General features: G+C 34.8%; 1 protein-coding gene across 1 annotated transcript in view; it reads right to left on the reverse strand.

Annotated features, from left to right (window-relative positions):
- RAB5A (RAB5A, member RAS oncogene family) overlaps positions 1-13,290 on the reverse strand; it is a 31,235-nt gene that overhangs the window by 1,939 nt on the left and 16,006 nt on the right. The window contains exons 3-5 of the mRNA XM_036898212.2: positions 4,774-4,925; positions 4,353-4,475; positions 2,746-2,839 (exon numbers count right to left, since the gene is read on the reverse strand). Of these exons, the coding sequence (XP_036754107.1) occupies positions 2,746-2,839; positions 4,353-4,475; positions 4,774-4,925 (369 nt within the window). The remainder of the gene's footprint in view (positions 1-2,745; positions 2,840-4,352; positions 4,476-4,773; positions 4,926-13,290) is intronic.

The raw sequence follows: 13,290 nt of genomic DNA on the forward strand, positions 1-13,290 counted from the left end.
AAATCATGATAAATCACACCTCCTATTTTCTTTCTGGCATACACAGACTTTACCCTTCCAACATCTATCATTATCCTCTCCAATGGCTGGTAAGAAGTCTAATCAGATTCACCAGTAGCTCTCCCCTAATATAAGCGGGCTTGATCCTGAAAGCTCTACCTCAAAAAACGGTTTCCCGATTTTTGGGACACACGGCCATGGCTTGCCACATTTGGGTGAAGCTCCCCAACCAACAGTTACACCTTTAGCTCTGTTAAGTTCTGCACAGCTAATGGATGGTCTTTGGAGCTTGGCTCCCAACTGATCAAAAATTTTACCTTTTAGATGTAGCTGGCTTGGATCCCAAAGATCCTTGATGTGCTGTATTCATTAAATAGTAAAAACCTCTGTGAGTACTGACTTTGAGAGTGGCTGGACACACTGGTCTCTATTAACCTTGGGACTAAGACTATTAAGGTTAGATTCCAGCTTTACCTTGGTGTTAGCTCAAGTTACACTAAAGTTGAACATGCTCTACTTCAAAATCTGAACGCCTGTGTTTGGGATCTTCTGTCCTTTATTTGATGTAATATTTTGCATAAGCACTAATCATCTTTAGAATCCTAGATGCTGGGCTGGGCAATGGATCTGGGAGGCAGGAGAACTGAAATTAGGGAAAAGCCTTCACGTCAATCCACCTCTCTAGGAATGACTCTAGGGATGGTAGTTTAAATGGTAATAAAATGGTAAATATCAAGTCAAATGAATTTACAAGCAAAGCCCTGTAGGAACAAAGAGTGGGCTAGTATTGTAAACTTTATAATTAATACCAATGCAGGTTCATTTCTCCCTCTAAGCATACCTCTAGAGGGCTTTCTGTAAGGACACTGAATGAAATTAGGAGGCTGAAGGAAATAAAACTGGAATGTAGAACTTTTAGCTTCTATTGGTTAATTTTTACTGTGTAAACATATACTAAAAACACATTTTAAGGGTGTCAAAAGAAGTATGCTCCTGTCTCTCATTGTGTTACCAATGTGAAGCTGGTACTATTTTGTACATGGATAACTGCAGCTTACCGATTTGTTCCTGAATTGATTAGGATTGTGGGAAGGTAAAAATTCTGCATCAAGTTAATAAAGATGTGCAGTAAAGAAGCCACTCAAAACCTTTAAAACTAAAAGCAGGTTATGAATGTACTACTCTGTTCTCTTTGGGAAGTCATCAAAAGTAAAAAAAAAAAATGAGTGCATTGTGTGATTTATTTAAGTTGCTAGTCTGGTAAAAGAAATGAAAGGCCACAATTCAATTTATATTTGGGATCCCTTTCAAGAAAAGAAACATTCTGATTTCAAAAAATAACTGAAAGCTGCAATATATAGGCTACTTTCTGACTGGAAAAATGACCTTATCAGCACATCTAAATAAAAGGTACAAATTAAATAAAGCCCATCTGGTGCAGTCTTTACAGCATTAGAAAGGTTTAAAGTTCAGCCTGTTTTAAGGGAACTATTATGTTCTTATTTCCTGTTATTAATTTTTCCAATGTAGACCTGGGTGTAATCTGTTCCACTTATAAAAAGAGTAAGTTGTTGCATAATCCTTCACAACTGTGCTAGTGCTTCCCTAATAAACTGCACACTTGAGTTTCTCAGGAAAATGTATTATACAACAAACAGGCAAGTTTTTTCTTAAATAAGCCATCACTAGATACTCTCACCTAGTGACAGATATTCTGACAGTACTTGCAGCTTTTACCAAGTTCTTTTTGGCCTCTAAATCAGCTGTTAATTTGTATGACTTCCACTATGAAAGAATACTCTTATTCGGGGATAGGAATGCAGCCATTCCAGTGTAATAAGAGATGTTATGGAGAGAGGTGGGTGCTTAGCACGTGAATGGATTAGAGGCAGTAAACTGTGAGAGCCATCAAAGCAGACCCTTCCCACAGAATCTATACCTTAAAAAGACTGGGAGTTTAGGGTAAAGAGAGACTTTTGTTTTGGGTACAGAAAACGGGAAACTTTCTTATTACTCCAACTTCACTCGCTATAATCAGTGACACTGGAACACAGTCATCACCAAGTAAAGGTCCCCGAAGCCGCACAAGCCAGCCGGCCGCTGGGATATGGTACGGCATGGCCTGTTTCACCTGCCCTGAGTGCTCTCTCTCTGTACCTCAGTGCTTTGAAATGGATAATTTCTCCATTACAGTATCTGCATTAAAATAATCTGTCAACTTGTATACTTATATACCATATACTTTTCTTACATTTGTCAATAGTCAACAATTTAAAAAAAACTTGTAAGAGACAAAAATAGTGCTCTGTTCAGAGCAAGGAAGATGGAAACACTGATCAGTGAGAAAGAAATCTCACTATGCCTACATATTGCGCTGATAAATACTGCTGAGTGTATCTGCCTTTTATATAAAAAGCACAATCTAATAGAAAAACATGTATTTGTCCAAATTTCTTGGTGAAATCTTAAGAAAATCAATCTGCTTGAACTATCAGCTCAATGTCCAGGCTTTGAACTCATCCAGAAGAAACTTAACTAAGCTGAAAATATTATGACCTAATAGGTAATAATCTTTCAAATTTAACAACATATAACAAAGTATTGCTTGGTGGAAGGGACAAAGAATAGAAACTTATTTATTAAAAAGAAAATCCAAAAATTTTTGAAATCAGTGAAACCAAATATGCCCCACCCAGTATAACTTGTTTTGGCTATACTTACTGTTTGTAAAAAAGTTAACCTTACCTATTGCCATGAATATTTCATTTACATTCATTGACGTCTTAGCTGATGTCTCCATGAATAATAAACTGTTGTCATCTGCATAGGACTGTGCTTCCTGTTGATAGAACAACAAAATGATATATCCCTTGCACATACTACACCCTGCCTTATTTTTGTTATAGGGAAAAAAGAGGCTTCCTTATTCTACTACTAACTAGATTACCTGTAACCAACAACTGCATAATAAGCAATTATTACCAAAGTTAAAACAGAGGTAACAGCGTTGGTTAGGATACATTTATAAATTTGTTTTTGCCTTAACTTCTTGCACTATCTCATCCTGATTCATCTGGTCTCACATTAAATCTACTTTCAAAGGATAAGTTCCAGGGTGGGGGAAATTATCCTGTTCTAAATATAAAACTCCCTGGTCTCTATGACAAATTTTACTTACGCTCATTATTTGCAATGAAAACAAAGGGAAACCAAATATCTAAGACTGGCTTTAACCACAAAGAGGCATTCTCATATTTATTTCTGAATGACCTCTACAAGCAACATTTAAATTCTGAGCACGTCATGACTCACTCCTTTGAAAATTATTATTACTACTTTACATTTTTGTCAGGCCTTACAGTTTACATGTATTATTGCCTTTGAGCCTCACAACTGCTGTGAAGAGCAACCAATTACCTTTTCCACTGACAAAGGAAAAAACTGAGTTTCCTTTGAATTGTTATGTGACAGGGCCAGTTTTGACTACAATTTAAATGCTCTATTTACCACTTTATTTTGGGGAGGTAACTACCTTAGAAAGAGTACTAGATGATATGATACCACATGGCTGTCACTGGAATTAAAGGAAACCACATGTGCAACATGATCAGTTTACTACTGAATGGTGCAAGAAGCGCTAGTTTATTTTCTCTAGGTGCATGAACTCTACCTAACCTATGGCCATCATCAAAAAAGAATGTCATCCCATCACTGATATTATATATATAATGGCCACAACCAAACTCCTTTAGAGGGTAAAAAGCTGAGAGTCAAAGAACAGGGCAAGTTAGAAAATGTCTTTAAAAGCAAAGAGACACTGCTTTGTTTTAGATGACTGTATTTCCTCTATTTTGCAGTAGGGAACACCTTAAATGTGTTGAATATTAAATAACATACAAACTAGATTTTTTTGAGCCTTTATATCTGAAGGCCCTTTTAAAAACATGAGTCTACATGTATGTGTTTATGTGGGTACATAAATGTCTGTTACTATATATACTATATATACAGGAGATAAATAGAGAAAGGTTAGGAAGGATACTAAAGTATGTATAGGGATGGAGGGATTAGGATAGGAGGCAATCACCTCTTGCTTTATGATTTCTGCTCTATTTGTGAACAGTTACTTCTTTTGTTTAGGTCAGTAAAATCTTTGTTATCAACATATGTATTACCATTATATAAAGGGGTTTGAAAATTCAGGTTTATCATGAGAAGCATTACATATACTATTACCACATTTGTGTAAAAAATCTGTGTTTTCTAGTATTTGAATGGCTTTAAAGTTTAAACTATAATTCAAGTATGGATACAGAAGGAATCATACAGTAAATATGTGCCTTCAAACATACCTGGAAATCAACAGCTCTTTTATTTGCAAGGTCAGCCTTGTTTCCTGATAAAGCTATTACAATGTTAGGACTGGCTTGCCTCTGAAGTTCTTTAACCCAATTTTTGGCTCTGGCAAAAGATTCCTGGGAAACAAAGAAACAGCTATTTGGCACAGGCTGAAAAAATGGTTAGGCAGCATCTTTGTGAAACAAGGCTTTAAAGACTGTCCAGTGTAACTCTTGGAAATAATTCTTAGGGCTACTATATTATTTGAGACACTCTCATCTTTTTTAAATCAGCTTTTCTAACTCATAATTTTGGCAGAAACATCTTGCTTGGTTATCAAAAAAGATTTAAACAATTATTTTCACTAATCAAAATTCTGAATGCCAAAACTGGGATATTCTAAGTAGTTTCACTGTAACATGCACATCTACTTACCTCATTTGTGATATCATATACAACTATGGCCGCTTGTGCTCCTCTGTAGTACATTGGGGCTAGGCTATGGTATCGTTCTTGACCAGCTGTATCCCAAATCTCAAATTTTACTGTTGTGTCATCAAGACACACAGTTTGGGTTAGAAAAGCAGCTGAAAGAAGAAAATGTCTGTAGTAAGTTTATTATTTTCCCCCTAACATTTTCATAATATAAAAAACATCTGGAAACCCGATATATTGGCTTAATAGTAGCTTTAATACTTTCAAGACCTGTATCTCAAAGCTAGACAGATATATATGCTTATATCAAGATCTTCATAGTAAAATCAGATTTAGTTTTTTTCTACATTCTTGAAAAGCTTACTGTAATATTAAGCTAAATTTCTTAAATTGTTTTACAAACTGTAAATTTTAAAATTAAATTAAAAGAAGCATATGTATATTCTTGAAAAATGCTGGGTGGGCATCAACATACCTGTAACGCTACCATCTACATTGCTAACCACACCCCCGCTGCTCCAGTCTCCTAGGTGTATTGGCATACTCTGGGAATTTAGTCCCAGTCCATTACCACCAAATTAGTATTTTTTGGTTGCATTTTATCTTCAACACATTATAGCACTTTAATTTTTGTAATCATTATCACTCAACCTCGACTTAACTTGCTATAGATTCAATATTAACTCCTAGCTCTTCATTCCTTGCCATAAGGCCTTTTTGGATTTGTGTTTTCATCTGTTCTTCAGAGATTTTAAGTGTAACAAGAAAATACCACCTTACAATGTTATTTTACTTTTAAAATTGAGAGACTGCTGTCAAATCTTGCAAAGAACTACTGTATCACTTACTTTCTGAATTACTTCATAAGAACAATATGAAGTAAAATGTCTGTTATAATTCTCTTGGCCCTCAGAATAAGTATCAGGAAAGACACCATAATGGGTAGCAGTGAAAAGTAAGAAATCATCTTATAAAATATAGGTTGTAATCATGTTTATTAACCTTTAAAACATCAACTGTTAGAGTAAGTTTCTGTGTGTGGCCACCTGCATTTAAGATACTTATGAACAAAACTTACACACGGCCATTTTTAGCAGCATGCTGGCCAACACAACTACACCCTTGAGTTCCTTTCCTTCATTAACTTTGGAAGGTAAGATCCTGCTGTTCGTTAGTTAACAGGAAGTCAGTATGCTCCTCCCTTTTCCTTTCAGCTAAAGGTGTGGTATTAAACTCCTCCCAATTGGCATGGAATTCAGTTGTAAAGTTTTCTAAAATTCTGTCCTACCATACAAGAGAATTATGATCCATTTCTGTAAATGGCAGCAGTTTTTCTAGCGATGTCAATTTTCCTTAAGAGATTCACTAGTTAATATAAAATGTGGAGAATATGCCAAGTCTAATTAGATATTCTATCTTTTTTATAGCAGATAAATTTATTTTTCATCCAATTTTTATTAGAGCAACTGGTTTCTTGTTTCAGTACCAGCAACTATAATCTCAATTCTGCAAACATCATAATTGGAAATGTCTAGAACTAGATTCTAATTAACTGTTATGTGAATTCCCAGATGGCTAGTCATACTTCAAATATGAATTCATCAAACTTCTTTTACTATACAAAACTAACAGAAATATCCATTTTCTAAAATCCTGTATTTATGACAAAGGACACTGAGACAGCACTATGTCACCTTTTCACTGTCAGGAAAGGCTTTCCTGTAGACTCAAACATTTTTAATACTTAAAATTAAGCCTCTTTGACAATATTTATTTTTCAGTAAAAGGGAAAAAGGTAAAGAATGGATCACAAAATATAAGCCTTTTCTCAAGTACAGTTTGATGCAACTTGAAAAAAATTTCAGAATTTGCACTCAGACTGTTTTCTCTATGACCAAAGTACACTGAAAAAAAAAATACTTATTTACACTTCGTAAAATCAACTCTAGGCTCAGGAAAGTAACTATTAGTCATGCTGACTTTAAGAGAAATTTAATATGATTCTCAAACCAGTTAAAGATATCACAAAAGGGCCACCAATATTTTTTATAAATGAAGTACGGAAATGACAAATGAAATACAGATGAAGTCCAACAAACACACTAAAAGAACAGTCCATGGCCAAGTAGAGTTTTACCAGAAATGCAAAGCTATTACACCAGTAGACTAAAAAAGAAAAATCATTTATTTTTAAAATAAATTACAAAAGGGCATTTGAGTCTATATTCTTTCCTAATATGCATGCAGGATTTTTCCTTAGAATTTTAAGTTGTCCATTCTACCTTTAAGCCTGAAATCAGCATTTAGGTTAATAAATAGCAATTTATTTTTTGCTCTTAGGCAGTCTCTTTAAATCTACAAACCAAACAAGAATGTTGACTATAACCATTATTTAATATCATTTCAGATATCCTTGTAATTATAAAAGCATTAAATTATTGAAAAGAGACATTATTTGTAAGAGGCAAGACTGACACGAAAATCCAGAGGCAGCAGTTCAAATAAAGAAGATAATGAGTTCTTTAGATTGGCTGGAACACATCAACAGCCTTACAATACCCTGGCAATAACCAGGTCTTCAATGTTAAACTGGGAGAAGAATGGATCCCAATCATATTAACAAAGAACAAGATAGTTCACTCTTCAACTCCTCTTAGAAACCATTATTAATCACACCCTATTTAATAGCTTGTCCTACCTCTGTGCTTCCAGAGTTCCTTGTATAATAACACACCTCACACTTTTTATCATGGGTTCATATTATCTTTCGATTCTCTTAGACTGAGTTCCCTGAGAAATTACTATAGCTATAGTGTTCTCCTTATCCAAGATCTAATATAAATCCCACTGCATATAAATATTCAAAATATTTGCTAAAAGTTCATTAAAAATATGTGGAACTCTTTTGGGGCTGTTTTAGGTAACATCTGAATAGACAGTTCCCCAAAGGGAAAATATAAATATTTCAAACACAGTCTCAAACAAAATACCATCAAGATCTTTTTAATTTGAAAACACCATATTGTTGTTTTATGTGGGATGATAAACAGAATAATTTTGGGGGAGGAGAAATGGCCAATAATAGAGGCCAGGGGAATGGGTTTTGGGGTACAACAAAAACACAAAACAATTAAAAGTGCTGCAGTGACACAAGGACAGATATATTATGGGAACAGGATAATTTCAGCTTTATTGTAAACATTATGTACTGCAGGAACAACATGATTCCCCTAAGTTCTTAAGTTTTCAAACACTTAAGCATTTAATTTCCCCTCTAAAATTAAATGAAGTATAGCTGACATCTGTAAATTCTTAGTGCTTCTAAAAAGTACGTTACTAGTCATTTTATAAAGTTATAAAAATAATTTTGGCACTCAAAATATAAACTACTACATCAATACTGTAGCAACATTATCCAACCACAAACTTACCTGAATCTGCAAAACCACTTTAATTTATCCAAAACGTCTATTTTCTGGCTAAGAACCATCACTTTCTTAAGACCTCTTCATTTTCTCTTCACTTCCATCACCAGCACTAGCAGTTGGTTTTCTTTTCGGGCCCATATTTCACAAAGAAACAGCTTTTATCACTTCGAGAGTTACTGTGTACGCGATGACAAGCAGAGAAAAACAAAGCTGCGTTGAGATGCGGGTGCTGGCCTGTCTAATAGGCTCGCTCTTTGAGCTACATGATCTGTTCGGTTCCTATTTGCAAGTCTGGCAGCAAGGAACAGTTTCATTCTCCGCAAAAATACAAATTACTGAATCACAGACCTTGGGGTCAGCTGAGAACAGCTAAATTGGAAATGTTAAATTTGCAAACACCAAAAATGTAGAAGGCCTTAATAAATAATAAGCAAGGATGAGACACTGCAATACACCAGGAAAGGGAAAGAATATCCAAATCAATAGCATTAACCAATGGTTAACAACTCAAAAAAAAAAAGTTTACACTAAGAACTAAAATGATTCAACATGAATTAAACAAGGCAAAAAAGAGAAAAACCAAGGAACCAATACCATCCCAACACTCAACTTATTTATCAAATCTGATAGGAAAGACTTACATTATTAGAATGGACCAAAAATCTTATGTAATTTGACTGTTAGGCTTGAATACATAAAAATTTGAGATTTCAAGTTTGCAAAACATTTATCATACACCCCAAACACAGGGGTGAACACAGAGAGGGAAATTTCTACAGTGGATGTTGAGATTATTTTTTAATATGTAGGAATCTTAAGAAAAACTCCTAAAGCCTGAAGAATAAATGTGTAAAGTAAATTCAGAGAAGAAATGTAACAGGAAAAAAGTCAACATCACTAGCAATAAAATCTTCACAGCAGAAAAAATTAAATTTTATCTTCTCACTTAGCAAAATGAAAAAATAAAAATACAGAGTGTGGCAAAAACTCACTCTCTGCCTGTGATTTTGTGTAACTTTTTTGGAAACAATTTTGTTAACATGGGGCAAAGCCACCAAAATGCTGATACTTTTTGACCTAATAGCTCATGGAATCTTCAAAAGACAGTATGGGGGGCAGAATAGTGAGAACAAATCTTCATGCTCAAAGAATTCTTGTACATACAATTAGAAAACAACCCAAATGTATAAATGAAAAGGCACTGGTAAAGTTGGTGTTTGGCAGCAATTTAATTTTAAAAAGATTATTAAATGACGTATTTAAAAGCCAAAAAGTAAAAAAAAATAAATTCCTGGTAAGGATATGGTCTACCTACATAAAAACAGTGAGTAGAAAAGCATAAAAGAGAAGAGACAAAAGTAACAGTGGTGTCCCCACAGTAGGATAATGACTGAACATTTTCCCTTAAATAAAACTTTTCAGAAGTAGTGGATTGAAGTCCTGTTAAAACTGAAAGGTAAGGATACAGTTGCTAGAGAGGGGAAAGGTCTTGTTCAAGATTTCAGAAGTAGATCAGGGGCTTGTGATCATATCCTAGTTACAGACTGTTGAGAAGTGATTTGTGGGGGAAACAAAGGTTTTTCAGTGAAGCAAGGAATTCAATGAGTGAGTACAAGGGATTTAGATCAAACTTCAAGATGAATAGCCAATCACAGAGAAGGATGGCTGTAATTGACTAAGTTGCATCAAGAACCAGGTACCAAAGTTATCAGTGAAGGCAGAAATTGGCTTGCTGGAAAAAATGAGTCAACAGCAATAACCTAATATAATGGACTTTTTCAGACAGATGAGCAATGCCTTCAGATGACAAAACTGTACACAGTGGTCTAGAGTTGACAACAGGCAAAACAAAAACTGAGACCATTTTTATTTCCTATTAAAATTGTATGTGTGTAGAAGGGTTGTTTATAGGTTGCATATGTGTGTACACATAATCCCAGTAGATTATGGCAGCAAAAACAACCATGTATTCAGGTAAGAGTTACATTTCAATTAATGCAAATAAGAGAGAGGGGATAAAAATAAATTAGGGTGGGGAGGAAAGCACAGTGACTAACCTCCCCCTCCCCCAATACTCCAAAAGCTTGGCAACAAGGTAAAAAAAAAATTACTGTGTCAATATACAAAAAGATGGCAATATTCCCAAAAGTAAATCCATCTTGAGAGATGACCTATAATACTAATCATACAGGATTCATTCTTAAAAAATCCATGAGCATCTGATAGGGATTAATATCCAGAATACATAAAGAATTCCTACAACTCAGCAACAAGAAACCAAAAAACAACCCAATTAAGACATGGGCAAAGGATTTCAATAATTTCTCCAAAGTATACAAATGGCCAAGAAGCACATGAAAAGACGCTTAACATTACTAATTATTAGGAAAATGAAAATTAATACCACAATGAGATACAACTTCACATCCACTAGGTCAGCTATTATCAAAACAACAGAAAACGAGTTAGCGAGGCATAAAAATTGGAACCTTTGTGTACTGATTGTGGGAATATAAAATGGTGCAGCTGCTATAGAAATGGGAATAGATTCTTCAAAAATATTAAACACAGAATTACCATATGATTCAGCAATTCCACTTCTGGGTATATACCAAAAAGATGTGAAACAGGGACTTGAACAGCTACTTGTACAACAATGTTCACAGCAGTATTATTCACAACAGCCAAAAGGTAGAATAAAGAGTTCAACAATGGGTGAATGAAGGATAAGCAAAACGTGGTATATACATATGATGGAATGTTTTTCTACTTTAAAAAGGAAGGAAATTCTGACATGCTATAATATGGAATCACCCTGATGACATGCCAAGTGAAATAAGTCACTCACAAAAGGACAAATATTGCATAAATTCTCTTATAAGAGGTTCCTAGAGTAGTCAGATTTAAAAAGACAGAAAGTAGAATGGTAACTGCCCTGTGTAGAGGTAGGGGGAGAATGAGGAGTTACTGTTTAATGGGTAAAGTTTCAGCTCGGGAAGATGAAGTTCTGAGGATAGCACTAAAAGCTGCACAATGTGAATGTACCTAGTGCCACAGAACTTGTACATGGTTAAAATGGTAAATTTTATATTATACATATTTTATTGTAACAAAAATCATTCAGGAACATCTAGAGATAATTGTTGCCAAATGAATTGCAATTTCAGAAAATATTAATGATATATAGGTAAGAGTCTGCATGGAGTCAGCAAAATGAAGTAAAGAATAAGAACTAGTTATTTCTCCAGTATCGTCTAGGGAAAAGATCAATTTTGAAAGATTAATTCATGTAATTTTCTCAGAAATAACTCAAGAATAAGGAAAGTCAAAATTTTTTTTTTTTACTATTAAAACTTGACGGTTACCTCTTAAAGGATACCCAACCCTCCTAAAGGAATCCACTCTCTAGGACATAAGGTAATCACATCACCAGCTGAACACTATCATACTAGTATTTCTGATATTACACCACTGCACACTGTTTAGAAATTAATTTTAGGAGTTTGAATTTGGGTAGTAATTTTGAGTGCCTCAAACCCTAGAAAAACTGATAAAGCCAGCATTTGAACAAGGCTAAGATTAAGAGCATGTGGGTTACCCACCAAGGGCATAATCTGTTTATAGTCTTTACTCACCATAATGGATTTATATAACAAGCATGTACACCAAATGAGGCAGAATGAAGATGCACTTTTCAAAGAAGAAAGGGAAAATGGGAGAAAAGGGAAAGGTTGTCTGTCATTAGTTATTAACTATCCGACAAATGCTCCCCAACAAACAGCAACAGAGAAAAAGTAATGAAATAAACATAGCTTTAAGTAATATGTATCTATGAAAGCCATTTTATCTATATTCAATTCTTATAATATGCAAGGAAAAGATGATTTCTGGTTTTCAGTTCTACATGTGGGAGCTTATTAGAAGTTGCCACTTCATCCTGACAAGTAAAAAGCTGAACTGGAAAAAAAAAACAAAACTCTTCTTGTATTTCTAAGAGAAGTGAGGCCACAAGGCAGTCTGCTGCCCCCAAAACTGGAGATACAGTGATCAGGTAGGAAAACCCGAACTCTAACTGACCGATTGCTGGATGGCAGGTGAGCACAAGTCTGAGCTTAAAACTCCAGGGGAAGGGCATAAATATGCAAAGAAATAAAAAGCTAACCATTTCAAACAATAAGGCTTCTCTCTCACTTACCAACTTCATATTTCCCTGTATGGCCTTGGAAGATGACTGGTTAGCCAGAGATGGGTAAGATTCCTCAAGGGAGGAACAACCTAAGACAGGCACAGTCGCAGGGGGGCCATCAGGTGAGAAACTGGGGATCAACAGAGGTGAGGCTTAGAACCTCACCCCCCCTGTTCTGAGAGAAATCTTCTGTATATGTGGATGTTTTATTGCCCTTGTCTAGCTTGGATTAACACATAGTCTACAGGCACACACCTGATCATCTACATTTGCTCTCTTACAACACTAAACTATGTTTTCTACCTTTATCTTGTATCTACCTACCACTTCAGCATTTTATTAAAAATAATAATAATAAAGAGAGAAATGTGGTATCCACATATAAATCAAGTATAAAAATCAAATGAGTATTCATATTTGAACTGACTGTTTATAGTTCATAATGCATGAGCAAAACCGAAGGTTTCTGTGATGGCTGCCCTTGTACTGTTCACCATGTAAGAACTTATTCACCATGTAAGAATTTGTTCTCCATGTAAGAACTTGTTTGTTATGCCTCAGAAGATTGGAGACTGACGAAAATTAGGCTTGGGGTGGATTAATGATTGTGCATTGAGCATTGACTCCCCTATACAGAATTTTATTGTTGTTAACAACCATTTGATCAATAAATATGAGAGATGCCCTCACAAAAACAAAAAAAAAACAACAAAAGAAAAAGTATACACTTTCAATGGTAAAATAATAAGTAACCGGGATGTAATGAATATAGTCAAATATTGTAACAGCTTGGTATGGTGATAGCTGGTACCTAGAATTGTCATGTATATAAATGTTGAATCACTATGTTGTACACCTGAAACTAATGTAATGTAATACTGTGTGTCAACTACCCTTCAATAA

This window comes from Manis pentadactyla, chromosome 14 (assembly GCF_030020395.1).
Source record: "Manis pentadactyla isolate mManPen7 chromosome 14, mManPen7.hap1, whole genome shotgun sequence".
NCBI classification, from domain to species: Eukaryota; Metazoa; Chordata; class Mammalia; order Pholidota; family Manidae; genus Manis; species Manis pentadactyla.